The 17,887-nt window shown below is 40.7% G+C and overlaps 1 protein-coding gene across 3 annotated transcripts in view; it reads right to left on the bottom strand.

Annotated features, from left to right (window-relative positions):
- Window positions 1-13,992, bottom strand: part of PDPK1 (3-phosphoinositide dependent protein kinase 1) — a 67,238-nt gene extending 53,246 nt beyond the window's left edge. For 2 of the 3 annotated variants that reach the window (XM_083800568.1, XM_083800565.1), the window contains exons 1-3: window positions 13,834-13,992; window positions 3,040-3,309; window positions 97-139 (exon numbers count right to left, since the gene is read on the bottom strand). In XM_083800568.1, coding sequence (XP_083656694.1) covers window positions 97-139; window positions 3,040-3,309; window positions 13,834-13,857 — 337 coding nt within the window. In that variant the 5' untranslated portion in view covers window positions 13,858-13,992. Of the gene's footprint in view, window positions 1-96; window positions 140-3,039; window positions 3,310-13,113; window positions 13,444-13,833 lie in introns of those variants that run through there. The other variant, XM_083800566.1, reaches the window with a different exon arrangement.
- Between the last annotated feature and the right edge of the window lie 3,895 nt (window positions 13,993-17,887).

The following is a 17,887-nucleotide window of genomic DNA, read 5'->3' on the forward strand; positions in this document are numbered from 1 at the left end:
CACTAGTTTTATCCCATCTTTTGAACAGGTATTTTGTAAAAGGACCACATTCATAAAGTATTTTTAAAAAGCTGTGTTTAAGGAATCAGTACTTACTGGCATATTCTCTAGAACTTGCCAATTCTCGAGCCAAGACAACCTGTTGCCACAGAAGAGAGAATATAATTTAACTATTCGTTAAAGGCATATGGTAACACTGCTTTTGATCTTCCAGTAGGTAGTTTATTTTGGACAAGCAGTATTCTAAGTATCACAAACACAATCAGCAAAAGATTTAAGCATGTGTTCATAGTACTTTGGCTTCCTAGCCCCTAACAAAATCAGTTATACTGAGTACTACATACACATCTAATACCAAATGGTATGCATTTAGAAAAAAACTTCTAAATAAGGCTCTTCTTCAATTAATTAATCTTCAGGTCAATTAATTTTTCAAGGTGAAAGGAGAAGTGCATGCAAGTTGCACTCTTTAATCATTAGAAAATGGAAATCTCAGTGTGGTGGTAAGAAACACCTAAAAAAAGTGTATCTCCTACAAATACACTGAAGTTCACATTATTTGATCAATGGGCATTTCTACTATAAACAGCCAGTCTATTACAAGCTGTGTTGTTACCAAAGGAATTTTTTTAGCCCTTCTGTGTACACAGACAACATTATTTAAAGCTGTGCAATAAGATGAGAATGTTCATAACTTTTCTAATTTTTGTTGCCAGGTTTCATCAAGTCTACTATTAAAGTTACTGAAAGCAGTAACTTAAAGTTCATTATTTAATAAATACCCAGATACATAGTGTTAACTTTCTGCATTATAGAAATTGATGTGCTCACATGGACCGACACCCTCCTCACTGCAACCTCCTCTCAGGTAGTTATAGAGAGTGACGAGGTTTCCCCTCGAGCCTAAACAACCCTTTTCTCCAGCCTAAACAACCCCAGCTCCCTCAGCTGCTCCTCATGACTCTTGTTCTCTAGTCCCTTCACCAGCTTCATTGCTCTTCTCTGCACATGCTCAAGCAAGTCAATTTCCTTCTTGCAGTGAGGGGCCCAAAACTGAACACAATGTTGAAGGTGCAGTCTCACTGGAGCTGAGTACAGAGGGACAATCACTTCCCTAGTCCTGCCGGCCACACTTGTTCTGATGCAGGCAGGATGCCATTGGCCTTCTTGGATACCTGAGCACACTGCTGGCTCGCGTTCAGCCAGCTGTCAACCAGCACCCACAGGTCCCTTTCTGCCAGATAACTTTCCAGCCACTCTTTTCTCAGCCTGTAGCATTGCACAGAGTAGTTGTGACCCAAGTACAGGACCTGGCACTTAGCCTTGTTGAATGTCATGCTGTTGGACTCCGCCTATCTATCTAGCCTATCCATTTCCCACTGCAGAGCCTTTCTACCCTCAAGAAGATCAACAGTCCCACCTAACAGTCTCATCTGCAGGCTTATCAACACAGGTGAAAACATATCTTGGCTAATAACCCAAACCTGTATAGCTCCAAAGACTAACTATTTTAGTCCTGCACTGTATCTTTTTTTACCGTATTTCAGATGTATTACCCACATATGTACATTCATACTGAGCAGCTGTGTACAGCTGATTGCTTATTTTCCTCCTAGCATGAATCATCACGTTCCTTTAGGTCCTCTCCTTACTGAACAGATCTGAGTAAATCATATATCCTCATTTTCTCCTAAACAACATTCCACAAAAACAAGAAAAAAATCCCACAGTGATGTATATTAATACTATGTCTGTACTATCACGGGCCTCATCCACACTATGAGAAGATGTAACAACAGGGAATATAAACTCTATAAAGTAGAATTAGACCAGATAGGTAGCTAAAACAGAAAACAATTCACAGAACACGCAACTGTGTAAGTGACAAATTCAGGCAGCAAGGGAAAAACTGTAGTTAAACCCTTCAAATGGGAGTTTCTTTCAGCAAGGGAAGAAGAGCAGAGCGCCCTCAGAAGCTACAAAGTACAACCAGTTGCCAACATAATTGGCAGACATAATGGCGAAGCCATTAAACTCTTAAGCTTGAACAAATGCTTGAGTCTGCCAGAGATTAAGTCTATGTTTAACAACTGATTTTGGCTGGACACTTTCACCAGTCCTACCTGAGGTCCTGATGATTATGGTGACCAAAATTCTGCTTGTAAAACTCAAAACAATAACGCTACATATGGATTAACATTTACGTGGTATGCAGTCTCTCCTGCTGCCCACCTAAATTCATTTGAGTGACTTAGACTTGACTCAGGACAAAAAAAAAATCTACCAGTGAACAAGTAGCAGAATGCTGGAACAGAAGTTAACTTGGAGTTTGGGCCTTATGTATTTCTCTGTTTACCAGGAACATGGTGCTAAGCTCCAGAGAAGAGAAGCAGAAATTAAAGGGTCTTACTGAAGCAGACAGTCACTAAGTGTTCCAACAAGAGGCAACAACTCTATTGGATTCTTTAAGGAAACCTGCAAATTCCAAACTATGCAATTAAGTGCAAATTACTCTTGACAACTACTATACAATAACTAGGGCTCATGAAGTCCTTGAAGCCCACGATACTAAAGACTGAGAAAGAATACTGGAAAAATATCACTGTTCTTACATTCTTCCCTAAGCATCTGGCATTGAGTCCCGTCACAAACAAGGTACTGGGCAGAAGTTCTTACCATGACCAACTCCAAGCCCAGTTCCAATCCTTCGTGTCATAAAATTTTTACGTAACTCATTAAGCATCAAAAACTTACATTAGAAAGCACTGTCTCCTAAAAAAAAACAAGCGTCAAGTCATCAGGATACAGTGGAACTTCTGATGAGTTAAAAAGGTACTTAAAGCTCAGCATCTGTATTCAGTGCAAGACTTAATATTTGTTGTTAACATTTAAAAAACTACAGCCTGCTCATTTACTCTTTAAGTTGTTTTCTCCAGATTTAAATCTTCCTAACATTTTCTGCGCAACAAATTTTGAAGTTTTTCCTATTTTGTCAGACTAACAAGAAGCTTTTTTTTTTTTAATAAAAAATAAGGTTACCGTCGAAAAAGATCCTTCACCCAGAATTTTCCCAAATTTGAAGTCATCAGGTCGTTTCTTTCGAGGCTGTGGAGGCTGCTGTCCTGTATGCTGCTGCAAGGAGTTTGAACTAGATCTTGATTCAGCTGCAGTGCTCTCCATGTTTGATCCCTGTCTGCTGCCACAGGTGGAAATGACAGACGGAGTGCTGGAATCTGCTTGGCTCCTCACCATTGATGGGGATGGACAGGAGCATAACACCACGCTAGACTGGATTGGAACAGCATCATACTGAAAAGAGAAAAAAATTGTTATCCCCATACCTTCAAATAATTATCCCACACATCTGCACTTTATTTCCATTCCTTCCTATTTGAAAGGACTACCATGAAGATGTCTTTAGGAAGGAATGTAAGTGTTTATTTTGGAAACAGCAGCTCTTAGACACTGTTTACATCATGCTGCATACGTACATATAGCTGTAAGTCAAAAGTCTGAAAGCTTTAATTCACAAACGGAGGTTTTTCAGACTCAAGAAGCCCTCTCCAACATTAAGGAGTCAAATATCAAGGTACATTCTCCTACAAATAACATTATCTTTCAGGTTTATTTCATGGACTGATGGCTGTGCCGCTAACCATCTTAACAAGTGATAGTTTTCCTGAAACTTTAAAAAAAATTTACATAGTTCTGCATTAACACTTATATTCACTATTAACATTAGAGATGAAAAATAAATCACAAAAACTGCAATAGGCAAAGGATACATTTCTACACACAGATTACAATTACATGTTTTTAATTGGAACCTCACTTTTTCTAACAGTATTCTCTCTAACATACACTGGAGGGAGAGGACAACAATAAGATACATACAAAGGCCAGGCCAGCTGGATGATTCTAGTATCAGCAATATTTACTTGCTTTTTAAAGAATGCACTGGTCTGATCTTTTACGACAAAGGATTTTACAGTATTTAATCTCATAAAGACATCCCGATTCCAAAACAAAGAACCAGACACAGCAAATATAGGAACAGACACCCCAAATACCAATTCTTTTAATATACAAAGGAAGTCTTCATTTGGTACCCTTTCATCAATTTTTCTCGTGTAAAACCAAGCAAACTAGTCAAGCTGGTTTCCCTCCCTGTTCCTAATACACCTCCAGTAGTCTGTCAAACTCTGCTTCAAATGTTTCACTTGAAACTGACCAGAAAACACAGACAAGGGGAGAGCTCTGCTGAACCTCCTCTGACAATAAAAACTGAAATGCAACACAAACAGAGGGAACAGTTGAGAATATTAACACCATAGATGAGCATGGGTTTTTAATCGCAGCATTCTAACATACAGTCAGCAGAATGAAACAATAACAACTGAAGTCTCCTAACCTCAAAACAGATTATACAATCCTGACCTAGTCCGTGACATACTTCATCTTGATATTCAGATAAACATTTCTTCCAACAAAAATAGCATCTAATGAATTAGTTTGATTCAGAACAATTTCCTGCATTCCTACCAAAACCCACTTTAGAACAGAATTGGACTTACATTCAATTATGCATTTAGACTTAAAGCACCTAGCTCCAAAATTAACACTTATTATATTTGTCTGTGCTCTACGTAGTATAGTAAGGCAGCAGAAACACAACTTATCCATTCAGTGGCATTACAAAGATATACAAACATATTTCTACACATGTAAAGGTATACTTTTTAAATTCAGAGTAATGTAAAGTCAAAAATAATACAGCTAAAATTCTCATTTTTTTCCACTTTCAATGAAATAGATATCAATTACTGTAAGTTTGGAAAGTAATTATTATTAAACAACTGTTGTAAACATTATCCCTGGAAGAAGCATTCTCTTTCCAATCTGAATATAGCCTACTTGCACCAACATCTCTACTGCTCCTTAGGGCTTTTTCTAAGGAGTGCAGCCAACTGACAGAGCAGGAGGTCAGAAACAGGTAGTAGCTTCTTTTATTAGACCTTGTCTGAACCTTGTGATATAATAGCCTGACAAGAAATCTGCCTATAATGATAACTACTTGTGATATTTTGTACAGCTTTTGTGAGGACAAAAGGATGTCAAGTTTGGGTGAAGATTTGGAGGCTGATGGGAGAAGAAATTTGTTTTTTGAAAGTTCACTAACTGCCTCTGAGAACAGTGTATGTCCCTGCTCAGAATTAGTTATACAGTGTTCTCATCTTTGAGGAGAAGTATGTTGATGCTATTATTATGGAAAAAACAGCACGCACACACAAAGTATACATGCAGTAGGGCACTATTACTTTTACACCTTCTTTGCAGGTATTTGAGTTGACACCTTCCCCAGATTGTCACAATCAATGGTCACTAGTTATTTTCCCCTCACATTCTTATAGCCCAGCTGAATCACATTTCCTTCAGACAGCTACTCAGACAGCTTGTATAAAGATACACAGTAGCTACAATTAAAACCAGATTGTACTGTTCTCCATAAAGACTGCAGCAACAGCTGAGCACAAGAATGACTGACTGCTCAACTGCTGAAGTGATGCAAATATAGTAAGTGTCCCATTAATTGAAATATAGTAAATAAACAGACTATAATATTAAAGATTTAAATGATGAACTTACTCCAGTCAGGCTATCCAAGAGCAACAAAGGGTATACAGGTAGACAAAGAAATAGCACTGTGGGGGATCTGATTGGATTTTACAGCTACCAAGATTGCCTTGATGGAAAACAGAAAACAAACAACACAAAAGCACCAGAGAGCATGGAAAGAAAGCAGAGGAAAAAAAGGTGTTGGATGCAGTTAGTTTCATATACTGTGCAAGTAAATAAAATCACAATGAATATCACATGTAGAAAAGTCCTAGCCTTGAAGGACAAAGAAAGACAGGAATAAGGGATGTTGTAGGAAGAGAAGGTTATTTCCAGCCAAAGTATAGTACCAATTAGACAAAACTAGTTAGTCAAAACATCAGTTAGTCGTCTTCTCAAAGAAGAGTCAAGATTAAGAAAAAAGAACATAGAAAGATGCAGAAGATTTAAAGTACCAGTTACCTAGAAAGTGACAGAACTATACGACTAGGTATGCTGCACCTGAACATTTACAGAAAACATCACTCCTACACTCATCTTGCCACAGTCGGCATGTTTTTATATAGTATTTCATGTCCTGGATTGTTTACCTTCTTGTTTTTGTTTTTAAGAGATTCCAAAAAAGCATGTCTAGAGAGACTGTTTCTACATGTCTCTGTGTATGTCAGAAATAGAACAGAGGCCATCTCATCAAGTCTAACCTCATATAGTCTTTTTTTTTTTCCACAAAAATCAGGTTTAAGTCTACTTCTGCTAAATCCAGCCATTTTAGTGAGATAAAGTCAATTACTGAATAATTGAAAAAACTTCTATGCTGCATCTACAGAAGCTTGAAGATGCTCTCTTTCCAGCAATTATCAACATTTCTCAACTAGCAAGTCAGTGAAAGCACAGACCCTCACACAAGTGACACCACACTTGTGTCCCTTACCTATTGCACAACATGGATTTCCACGGACCACACTATCACACTGATAACCACTGCTCAAATCATTCTATATCTGTTTTTAAGAATTGGTCTCTAACACTACCTTCTTTCCCAAGCTCTTAAGGGTGCTGTTTCAAGTTTACCTCCATATAGAAATCATTTGCTTCTTTGTAAAACATACATTGAAAACCTAGTAAGGAAGAACAGAAGTCCGTGAAATCTGACGGGAAATTGGATCCTGCCACTAACACCGCACAAGCGCTAGAGAACAAGTCAAAACCAACTACTTTCAGGAGAAGTCAAGAGACTGAACCCCTGAAGAAACATCTAATCATCTGACTAGGCTGAGCTCCTGTAATCTGTGTTTATTAGTCTGTCTTTGCCCTTTGGTATCAGGGCACCCAGGACTCTAAAAACTAGGATGACCTGCAATTCAACAGAAGTCATACTGCATATAAAAATTACTGAGTACTGTATGTAATGAGCATTAGGCTAAATCAAGATAAGAAGCTCAGAGACAATTAGGAATACAAATCAATAACAACACGTATGCCCTACATCAGCAAAATCTGTTTCATCAATGATCTGATTCAGAAAGTAACATAGCAGCACCCTAGGACGTCTACGAATTAATCTTTTCACTTGCAATAGAGCTTGAGAGGCTTTTAAAACTGATACTGCATGATACAGCACAAGATATTCTCCCCAGTTGTCACAGTACCTCTTCCAAACCTCGCTTTTACATCTCTGCCAAACAGTCCTTTGATACAGAAAGATCTTCCAAGATCTATGAATCTAAGATCCAATGTCCAAGTTAATACACTTGTCTTTGAGTAAAAATATGGAGCCCATCTATTTATCTGTGCAATTAAGGAGGGATAAAGGACTTTCTCTTAATGTGAAGTAAAGGAATTGTTTTAAGTGGACAACTGTTTTGTAGTTCTAGAGATAATGTGACTTGCTGCTATTTATACTGTGATTCTGCTGAAGACAGTTTACATTAAACAGGCTTTACATTAACAGGCAGTCATATTTATTATATTTTCATGGCACACTGGTGTTTCAGAGGATTGAGAAAAGATACAACAACTGCATGAAACATAGACCTTGTAACTAAAAAATAGAGTAAGAAGGGGCAATCAAGAGATATTATACACAACTTTCCCATTGGTGCTCTCCCACTCATTATCCCAAACTGCAAGCGTTTGTTTACCTTCTCCAGGCTCTCCAATACCTATTTGTGACAGCCTCCACTTCAAAGGCTAGTGTGTAACACACCCTGAAGGTTCCATCATATTCCAAAAGAAAAAACAGCTCATCAGGCCAGATGCTCAGGTGAGCCTGAACATACGTCCTCAAATTATTCCTCATAGTTGCTAAAGTTAGAACTTAGGCAAAAGCAGAGTAGCTCAGCAACAAGAAACGAGTTAATATATAAAGAAAAACTGATTCAGAACAACGAAAGCCTTGCCTTCTAGTGCAGAAAAAACAGTACAGGTAGCATTTTTCATTATACTCCTATTACTTCCAGGAACAGCTTGCAGAAGGCAAAATAATCCATAACAATAAGATAAACCTTCAACATTAGCTTTCCCTTGGTATCCTCTACATGCTGCTACACCAGAATGATGGCAACAAATTGTGTGCTGTCAAACTGCAGTGAACATTAGTTCTTGTACACTGTATCCCAACATCTATTTATCCTCTGGACTCGTCCAGAAATCGACAGTCGGACTTTCTGCTAAGCAACCTACACTACTCTCCTTCTGTTAATCCATTTTACATGTGTGCACATGTGAGAAACAATATACTGAATAACTAATGAAACTACATAACATATGGTTTATATATGCTTAAATGTTTGTCAATTTAAAGAATTTTAGAATAGATGTATTTGTCAACACTTATTACCTTCAATACTTTCAGATTCTAAAAACTGAATAAACAAATGCCAAAGGCAATGTATATAAGCCCTGGCTAAACTTGACATAATGCAATGCTGCAACAACCTATGAGAATTTGATTTGTAGAATTTTCTTCAGAGACATTTACTTGTATTACTGTAAAGCACAAGGAGTTTTTTTTGTTAGTTTGTTTTAAAAAAAGCTCTAATCAGCAGGTTTTTGCTTTGTGTTTTCAATGAATCTTGGAAAATGCAAGTCCTATATTCATAACAGTCAAGAAGATTAATCATGAAGAATCAAATGAATTTATTTTTCTTCTTAAGCTTTTTGGATATACATTCTGAAAAAGTTCATGGCATATAAAGAAGTGCTTTCAGTTTGGGGAGACATGCTATACTGTTCATATAAAAAAATCTCAAAACATCAGAAGCAAAGCTCAGCTCTGATACTATTTTCTTCATGTTGAACTGACCACCTGCCATCACATCTCTACCTTCTGGAGATCTACAACGCAGTTTATCTGTAAGTCAGTAACGAGGAAATCACATTCATGTAGTAACAGCAAAAAATTTAGCTGATAGACACAAACATTTGTAAGCACAAAGAACACCCCTAACGTTAGATTTGTTTGATTTTTTCAGTTACAGAATAAAGTTGTGTTATCTACAAGACTGATTTTGTTTCTACAGGAATTAATTTATTATGTAAAGAGCACAGTTGTCCCAAACACTGCAGTTAACACAAATACCTTTTTCTAAATTTGACAACACATACCATGGTATTTCCTGCCACTAATTTACAGGAGTCTAATTCCACATTCGGGTAAGGATAAAAGCTAATGAGAGGATTTGAAAGAATCTGCGTACCATCCAGTTACCCTCTAACCTCCTCTGCTTCTAAGCGAAGCACTCAAGTACCAAGCACTTTAACAGGCAGACACTATTTAAGGCCATCCGCTCCAACCTCCCCTCCCCAAGCCCAAGCCTCAAAAGAGATCAGAAACAGGAAACCACAAAAATTTCTAAGAACCTGAAGTCAGCCTATGGCCCAAATAGCTACAAATGTAAACAAGCCATTACGAATTCATTTCATGCAAACAGATACAGCCCAGCTCACAAGAAAACAAAAGCCATCTGTAACAGCAATAGTCTCAATCACATTCTACATGATCAGTTACCTGATAAAGCACAACAATGCTAGAGGTGTTGTGCAGCTAATAAACACAAAAGAACTTCCTATGCTAGATTCCTTGCTAGCACTGTGAGGATTTAGGAGGCAGAGACAATAGTCTTGAGTGAAGAGCAGAGGAGCAGCAAAACAGAGGTGGCAGTATGTAGACACTGTGTAGAAAGGTTGGACAGCACAATCAAGAACTGTAATGAATTCCTTCAGAATTACCAGAGAACTGAACATCAAACTTAATACTTTCTTATCAGAAGTGCTAAGCAAGTTTATCCTTGTGTTTTCTTGTTTGTTTGTTTTTTTGCTATAAAGAATTACAGAGTATTTGCTAAGTGAAACAACTTTTTTAAAGCAGAAAAGGAAGTCTCAACTTCAATGTTTACATCGAGTTCTTTCGCAGACCTTATTAACTTTCCATAAGCTTAAACGCAAGGTGCCAAAAAGGGAAGTGGGGAAGGAGAAAATTAATCTCCCCTCCCCTTTTTCCTTACATATACATAATCTAACTTAACCACCTGCAAAAAAAAAAATCCCATTTGAAATACCAGAAACACTAGTTCTTTGGTTTTGTACAAATTCTTCAGAAAGCTCCAATATGAGAAACTTAGAGAAGGATTTTAATCTTCCAAGCACTGTTTTCTGAATCACATTTTTCTCTTTCCACACTGAAAAGTAATTTCTCACTCACATACTTTATTTGATGCCATAAACGTGCTAATTCTACAGCTTTTCTAGAAAAAAATGTAGAAAAGATACAAGTTCAGTGTTGAAAAACATGCGTTTCAAAAACATTTCATGTCTTCATAGATCAAACCTATTTTATTACTTTGCCAGTTTATTACTTTTTTCAGTCTAAAACAAGTGACTGCACTCTTGGTTTCATGCCTTTTGTACAAAATTCTGCAAATACTTCAGTTATCAGCATCCCTTTCCAAGTTCTGCCTGCAATGCATCCTTTCAACTAATCAGCTTTAGAGAAGTGTGATGAGCCCAAGCCTGCAAGGGTGTCTCAGAATGTCTACTTGTATAGTTACAAGTGCTACATGAAACAGACATTACTTCTAGCATTGTAAGTAATAGACCAAGTTACCCAAAGAAAGATTTGCTTTAAAAAAAAATAAAAATCCCACACCTACCCACATATTGGATTCGCTATTTAGTTGAAAATTGTCATGGAAGCATTAGAATGAGTCCAGAAGAGGGCTACAAAGATGATCAAGGGGCTGGAGCATCTCTCCTATGAAGACAGACTGAGGGAGTTGGGGTTGTTCAGCATGGAGAAGAGAAGGCTCCATGGAGACCTTGTAGTGGTCTTCCATTACCTAAAGGGTTCCTACAGGAAAGCTGGGGAGGGACTCCCTGTCAGGGAGTGTAGTGATAGGACAAGGGGTAATGGCTTTAAACTAAAAGAAGGTAGGTTTATATTAGATATAAAGAGGAAATTCTTTACTATGAGGGTAGTGAAGCGCTGAAACAAGTTGCCCAGAGAAGGTGTGGATGCCCCATCCCTAGAGGTGTTCAAGGCCAGGTGGATGGAGCTTTGAGCAACTCTGTCTGGTGGGAGGTGTCCCTGCCCATGGTAGGGGGTTCCGAACTGGATGATCTTTAAGGTCCGTCCCTTCCAACCCAAACCATTCTATGATTACATCCAGATTATCCTCCAAATTATCTCCTTTCCACTAGCTACCAGCACTTGTGTTAGAAACAGGAATGCATATAAAATTGCTCCTCTTAAGCATATTTTATTTTTATTTTTTTGCCTTTGAGCACCATCTTTAGTTCTCAACATCTGTATATCTTATTATTTTCTATTCCTGAAGGTGGCTTTGGTAAGAGATTTACAGAAAACTTAGGCCAATTAAAAGCCTATGCATGAGTGATAAAAATAAGTCATAGCCTTACACTGAAACCCAAGAGAAAAGAATACTAAGTAGATGGGTGTACAGGAAAAAAATATCTTGTCTGAAAGTTTTATACCTATGAATAACTACAAACAACTCCTATCAGCCTACTGCAATTCCTCATGTAGATAAGGAACTTACTCTATAAAGTACCCAGTTCTTTGAAAAACAGTTTATATTTGTTCCACAAGAAGGGAGGGGGAGGGGGAAACAACGTTAACAGTTTTGCTCAGACATATCCATGACTATACTACAGGTTTTATCAGGACAGAAACATTAGTAGAATGGAACCTGCCTTGTAATAATTACTAGAGCAGTTAAACCTTCCACTGAAGACACTGCTGAAGTTAAAGATGTAAAGAACTGTTCTTCCAGACTCTTCATTTCAAGAGGAAGGGAACACGTTGATATAACACTCAATACCCTTACAACGAAGGCATTAACAACAAATAACTAAGACCACACTGGCAACTTCAACTACAGCAGCACTAAAAACGTTTCCTGTGAAAAATGCAATTCTCTCCTTAGTACTGCTTCAGAAAAGAAAAGACTGTTTTAGGCAATTGACCCCACATATATGAATACAAAAGTCAACTGTTCAGGCAGAGGAATGTTGAAGTATTTCTTTTAAAGCTATGTTCTGTTTCGCTCCCAGGTCTTTTGCATTTCTAGTAAAATAATCACAGAATCCACTGATGTCACTAATCCCATCACAGTAACATTAACTGCATCTTGCTGAGTTTCAGAAATAATGTATTTCCCATATTTGATATAATCTGATTTACAAAAAGGCTAGCTGAATCAAACCACCTCTGTCTGCTAATGCCAGCTGGTACACTCACCTGAACAGAGAAATGTTAAATGGGATGGAAGAGAAGGAATTTAAGTTACTAAGTTACTCTGAATAAATATTTTCTTTTTAACAAAAGTAATTGTCAACTTCGTTCTTCATTCATTTGCTCTCTGTCCATCTCTCTCAGAGATCTGAATTGCATATAGAAGAACAGAAACAGAAGTATTTGGAGGGGAAAAAAAACAGAAAGAATTGATGAGCAAGGACAGAAGTACAAAAGGAAGCATGCTCCCTCTTCAAGTGGGTTCAGAAAGTACACAGAAGTCTTCTCTGATGTCAGCAAGCAGCCATATGGAGCTCTATCAAGTGGCAGGAAAGCAAAACTAATTCCTAATCAAACATGGGTTTATTTCTTAATCCTTAATGCAGTATTCCATGTCCTACCCTGTAGGGCTATTCCACATACTAAGTCCCATTTTCATTCAATAAATACAATTACCTTAAGACACTAAAAAAATTTAAAAAAAAATCACTAAGCATGAAGAGTAGAGCACATTATAAAACAAGGCTTCAAGAATCTACACAGATGTATCAGTCTGTATGCAGAAGACCCTTCTTAGCTAATTCCAAACATGGATATGGAAAGTATTGCTGCCAGTCAGTTATGCTACCATCGCTGAATACTGGTAACTACTCTTGTATAAAAAATAAAACAAAACCCCAGAATTGTCATAAGATAATTTCTACATTAAATACGCTGTATAATTTACAACGCAAGTTAAGACCTACCATTTCCTCTTCTGTGTATCAGCCACAATCCCACACTATATTAATCAGCGTTCGCAAAATGGAAGAGTTTTACCCTCTCAGACGAATGTAAACAACTGTTTGAAAGCACACGCCACTATTACCCCCGGAGCCTCTCCCACACCTTTCTTCCCACTACAAAAGAAATCGGTTACGGGGCAGAGAGGCGGCTCCCCTAGCGTAGCAGCACGAGCCCTGCCGGGGGAAGGCGACCCGGCAGAGACGCGGCGGTGCCCCGTACCCGGAACGGGGAGCGGCGCTCCGCGAGAGGCCGCGGGGCGGCTCCTCGGCTTCGGCCCCGCTTCCTGCCGCTGCCGGGACGAGCCCGGGCACCCGGCGCCGCGCTCGCCGCGCGCTCCCAAGCCCCTGCCAGCGCCGGGGGCAGGAGAAGGAGAGCGGGCCCCCCCTCCGCGCGGCCCGCAGCACCCCCGGGAGGCAAGAAGCGGAAGGAGAATCGGCGGCGGCAGCGCCGGGGCCGGCCCCACGCAGGGCAGCGCTCGCCCAGCCGCCCTCTCCGCCCGAGCAGGCGGCGGGCAAGGGGGCCGCCCGCGGAAGCCCCGGCAGCGTGCGGGACGCGGGTGGCCCCCCCCCTCACGGACGCACCGGGCCCGGCGCCTGGGCCCAGGCCTTCCCCCAGCTCCCCCAGCGCGCCGCGACCGCCGGCAGCCCTGGGCGGCCTCGGCGCCGGCGCCGCGCACTCACCAGGTGGCTGCTGGTGCTCGCCATGGGCCCCGCCCGGCCGGCCGGCCCGGCCCGCGCTCCCGTCGCCCTTTAAGAGCCGAGCGCGCGGCCGCCCAGCCCGAGCCAATGGGACTCTCGCATCCTCCGCCCGTGACGTCACCCACAACAATACGCCCCCCGCCGCGGGCGGGACTTCCGCGCAGCCCGCCAGGCCGTTGGTCGAGCCGCCTGCTACTCACGTGCGAGCCCGGACGGAGCGTCCCCCATCAGCCTCAGCGTCCGCTGCCGATGCGGGCATGCGCAGACGCTGGGCTTTCGCTACGGGCTTCGCTTCCTGCCCGGAAGCTGCGTGGGGTGAGGGCGGCAGAAGCCTCCCCAGCTTCCGCCCGAGGCGCGCATGCGGGCTCTCCGCGCGGGGTGAGGCTGCTGCGGGAGCGACGGGAAGGTGGCGGCGGGAGGAGGCGGTGCCGCCGGGCCGCGGCCCGCGCCGCTGGGCGCCTGGTGTTGTCGTTGCGCGCGTCCGCCAGCGCGCCTCCTGCCGCCCGCTCTCCCGGCGGCGGCACGCGCCTCGAGGCGCGAGCTTCCGCTGAGGATGTCGAGATCTCGTTAGCGTTACGAACCCGAATGTGTAACGCGTAAGGTTTCACTGTAGGCGTTCTTAAAAGTCTGACTTCTCCGGAGGAAAAAAAAAAAAAAAAAGTGTGTTGTGTTCCTTGGGTATGAATTCATTGAATCTGACATGCACTTTTTGTTACAAGGCTTTCACCGTTTCAGAACTAAATACTTTTCATCCCTTGTAATAAATACACCCAACAAATACTCATCAACATCTTTAACTGCTATATGGTATAACAAATGAGATCTTGTTCTTTTAGGTAGGTGTGTATGCAGAAAGCATTTCAACAGGTTATCTCACCAACCTGTGTTCACAAGTACATAAAATGTACTTTACTCACAGAAGCCAGCCAGATCCAGCGTGAAGCACTAGGACCACAAACACTGAGAATGATGGGCCGTTTGTGCATGACACCTTCTCGCAAACTATTTTAATTTGTCAAAGGATTATTGAATGTCAAGAAATTACTCAAAATGGTAATACAAGGAAACCATATTTTTGGCAGAACCACATCAGAATCTACAAAGTACAGATAATTAGCCTCAAATAGGGCTGGGGCAGTTGGGCAGGACAGCAGTCTTGCAGTGTCCTACTGGTAAACTACTTTAGAAAGATTTTTACAATAGACAATGTAAATCAACTTTCTTGAATGGTGATTTTTTGCTTCATGGACACGTAGGACAACAGATCACAATATTCCTTTTTAAATATATATATGTGCATATATTATATATATATTCATACCTTCACCCCTCTCTTTTTCAGACTATCCAAATTCTTGGCCTTTCTTACAGGCTGTATTTTCTTTTCGGGATTCTTTCCAACTGATTTACATCTTCCTGAAGGTGTTTGTTTTGCAAAAATACTTTACAGTGAATTCCATCTAGCCCTGCAGAATTTAACAAACCTGTTAAGTGGTTTAAGTCAAATTCTCTATATGCTACTATCATCTTGTTAAAATGAATCATATTAATTATCTTCATAGTCAAACTATATTGTGCTAGTGAAACAAAAAGATGCAAAGGATCTATTTGACTTCACGTACTTGAAAACCAGCAGAGTGGCATCGTGCTCAATAGCCACAGACACTGTTACAGTATCAATGCCCTATCAGAGCTATTAATAAGGTTTTTGCTACTTGGCAGAGTTTTTCCTAGTCTCCTTACCATAATCCAGTATTTCCCAGAAGTAATTTATTTTCATGATACCATAGTATTTATTACTACTAATAATAACAGTACCATTCTTCTGCCTAGCCTTATATGATAAGAGGATCTTATGCTTTTCCCTGATTAAGTTACAAATATTTTCCTAGTCTGCAAGACTGTATGCCCTCAACAGCATTCCTCAGGAAATGTCTTTGTAATTTTCCAAGAACCGAACCAAGTGCAAGTACATTCTTCTGCAGCACAGGGTGCTCACCTTCACCTGTCACATGACATCTAAACTGACTCAAAACTTAGAAAAAGCCTACTCTAGTTTTAGCAGCCTAATCCAGTGAACTATGTCCCTACCCATGGCAGTTGTGTTGGATCAAGATGATCTTTAAAGGTCCCTTCCAACCAAACTATTCTGTGATTCTACTATACACCTTTGAAGTCTGTGAAACCGGTAATCTTCCAGCAGAGGGCAATGACATGTTGGACAATATGCTGTCTAAGAAGGCATTAGTACAACGTGTCAGGGAGCAGCACAAGACAAGGCTGCCCTAACACAGGGTGGGGCAAGTAAGGCCATCCCAGCACCAGCAGTCCCTCACCACACAAAGTGAAGCATAGTCCTGCCTGGTCTGAACAAAGTGGGCAGAGCTTGGTAACAGGGTTTGCTGATACTCCCAAACAAGTCGAGGTGATGGACCAGGTCCAGGATCCACACAGGAGCAGCAGGGATGAAGGTGGACCTATAGACAAAGCTCTAACAAAAGTCCAAGGTCCTTCTAGGAGGTAGAGCTAGAAATGAGGCTACAACATGGTTTCAGGATCCAGTTGTGATTCAGAGGCAGGACTGGAGATAAACTACATTATCAGTCCACAGCTTTCATCCATTATATAATGTACTTACATCCCAGGCCCAGAGGCCATCCAGGAAATGACATGGAGACAGAATTGGAGACAGACATAGACCTAAATGAAAGCTAAATGGATCTTCCAGGTGATGGGCCAAGGATGTGGAGTAGGGGTCCCAGGTGACACTGGTCAGGCCAGTTAAGGCCTATCGCTGCACTTAAGGCCATGACACTAAGATAGATGGCACGCAGCAATTCTCTTTACAGAGAAATGTATTCTGTCTGTGTTCTGAATCTTGTGGCTACAGAAAGCATTTTCATAACTGACTGCACACATGAAAATCACATGTATGGTATTAAACCCAAAGAGATATATTATTTTTTAATACGTGGTTTGCAAATGCTAACAACCTTGTTGCAGTAATAGGAAAACTTTGAATATAACAAACATCAGAAGTTATGAGAGGCATAAAACCACAGAATCATCTAGGTAGGAAAAGATCTTCCGCCATCAACCTGACCTGCTGAGTCCCATCACTAAACTATGTCCCTCAATGCCATGCTCACACGTCTCTTAAAATACCACCACGGATGGGGACTGCACCACTTCCCTGGGCAGCCTGTTCCAATGCTTGACCACCCTCTTCATGAGGAAACTCTTCCTGGTATCTAACCTAAACCTCCCCTAGTACAACTTGAGGCCATTTCCTCATGATTTTAGGGCAAGAAGGTAAGAGAAAGTGATGTGAGGGGTCAACAGTCTTTAAATAGCATATCAATCGTTTAAAAGAAACTGGTATTAGGAGTCAAAATGTTGTAGTACCTATGTGTTTGGCACTGTTGCACCTCCTACTGCAATAGCTGTGGGAAACTACTGTGCAAGCTACTAAAACCTGTGATCTCATTGCAAAGGTGAGGTAACCAGTTCTACACACAGAAACCAAGTGAGGCATGCTATTGATTTATGTGAAAGCATCTGTAATTTTTTTCTCTAGTACTCTGAATCTCATTCTGAAGATATCTATTGTCTGTTTTTGAATGTGAAAGCATGTTATGAAAAAGTCTTGAGTTGTCCACACCAATGCCCCTATTTCTTTTTTAAATGGATGCTTTGTTTAGATCTGTCTGGTGCATATTACTCTGTCACTGCCTGTATTAGGCATCGTATCAGTCAGCTTGGCTCAGAAAGCCATATAGTTTTGGGTCTGTGGTATCAAATGAATATAACTATACTGCTTCGAGACACGGGCAAGTACTGCATAATACTGGACTGTGGACACACAATGTCTAGTGTTGACATTGCTGCAGCAGTTTCTGTGCTTCACTGCAATAGGCAGTGAAGATCAGAAGTGTGTAGATCAAAGCAGTCTGTCCAACAGCCCTAAAATGATAAGGCTTAACACCGGGCTTTCAGATTTTGCCAATTAACTTGCTCTATTCATGAATGTCAAGGA

The sequence above is a fragment of the Anser anser genome (genome assembly GCF_964211835.1).
Source record: "Anser anser genome assembly, chromosome: 15".
In the NCBI taxonomy this organism is placed as follows: domain Eukaryota; kingdom Metazoa; phylum Chordata; class Aves; order Anseriformes; family Anatidae; genus Anser; species Anser anser.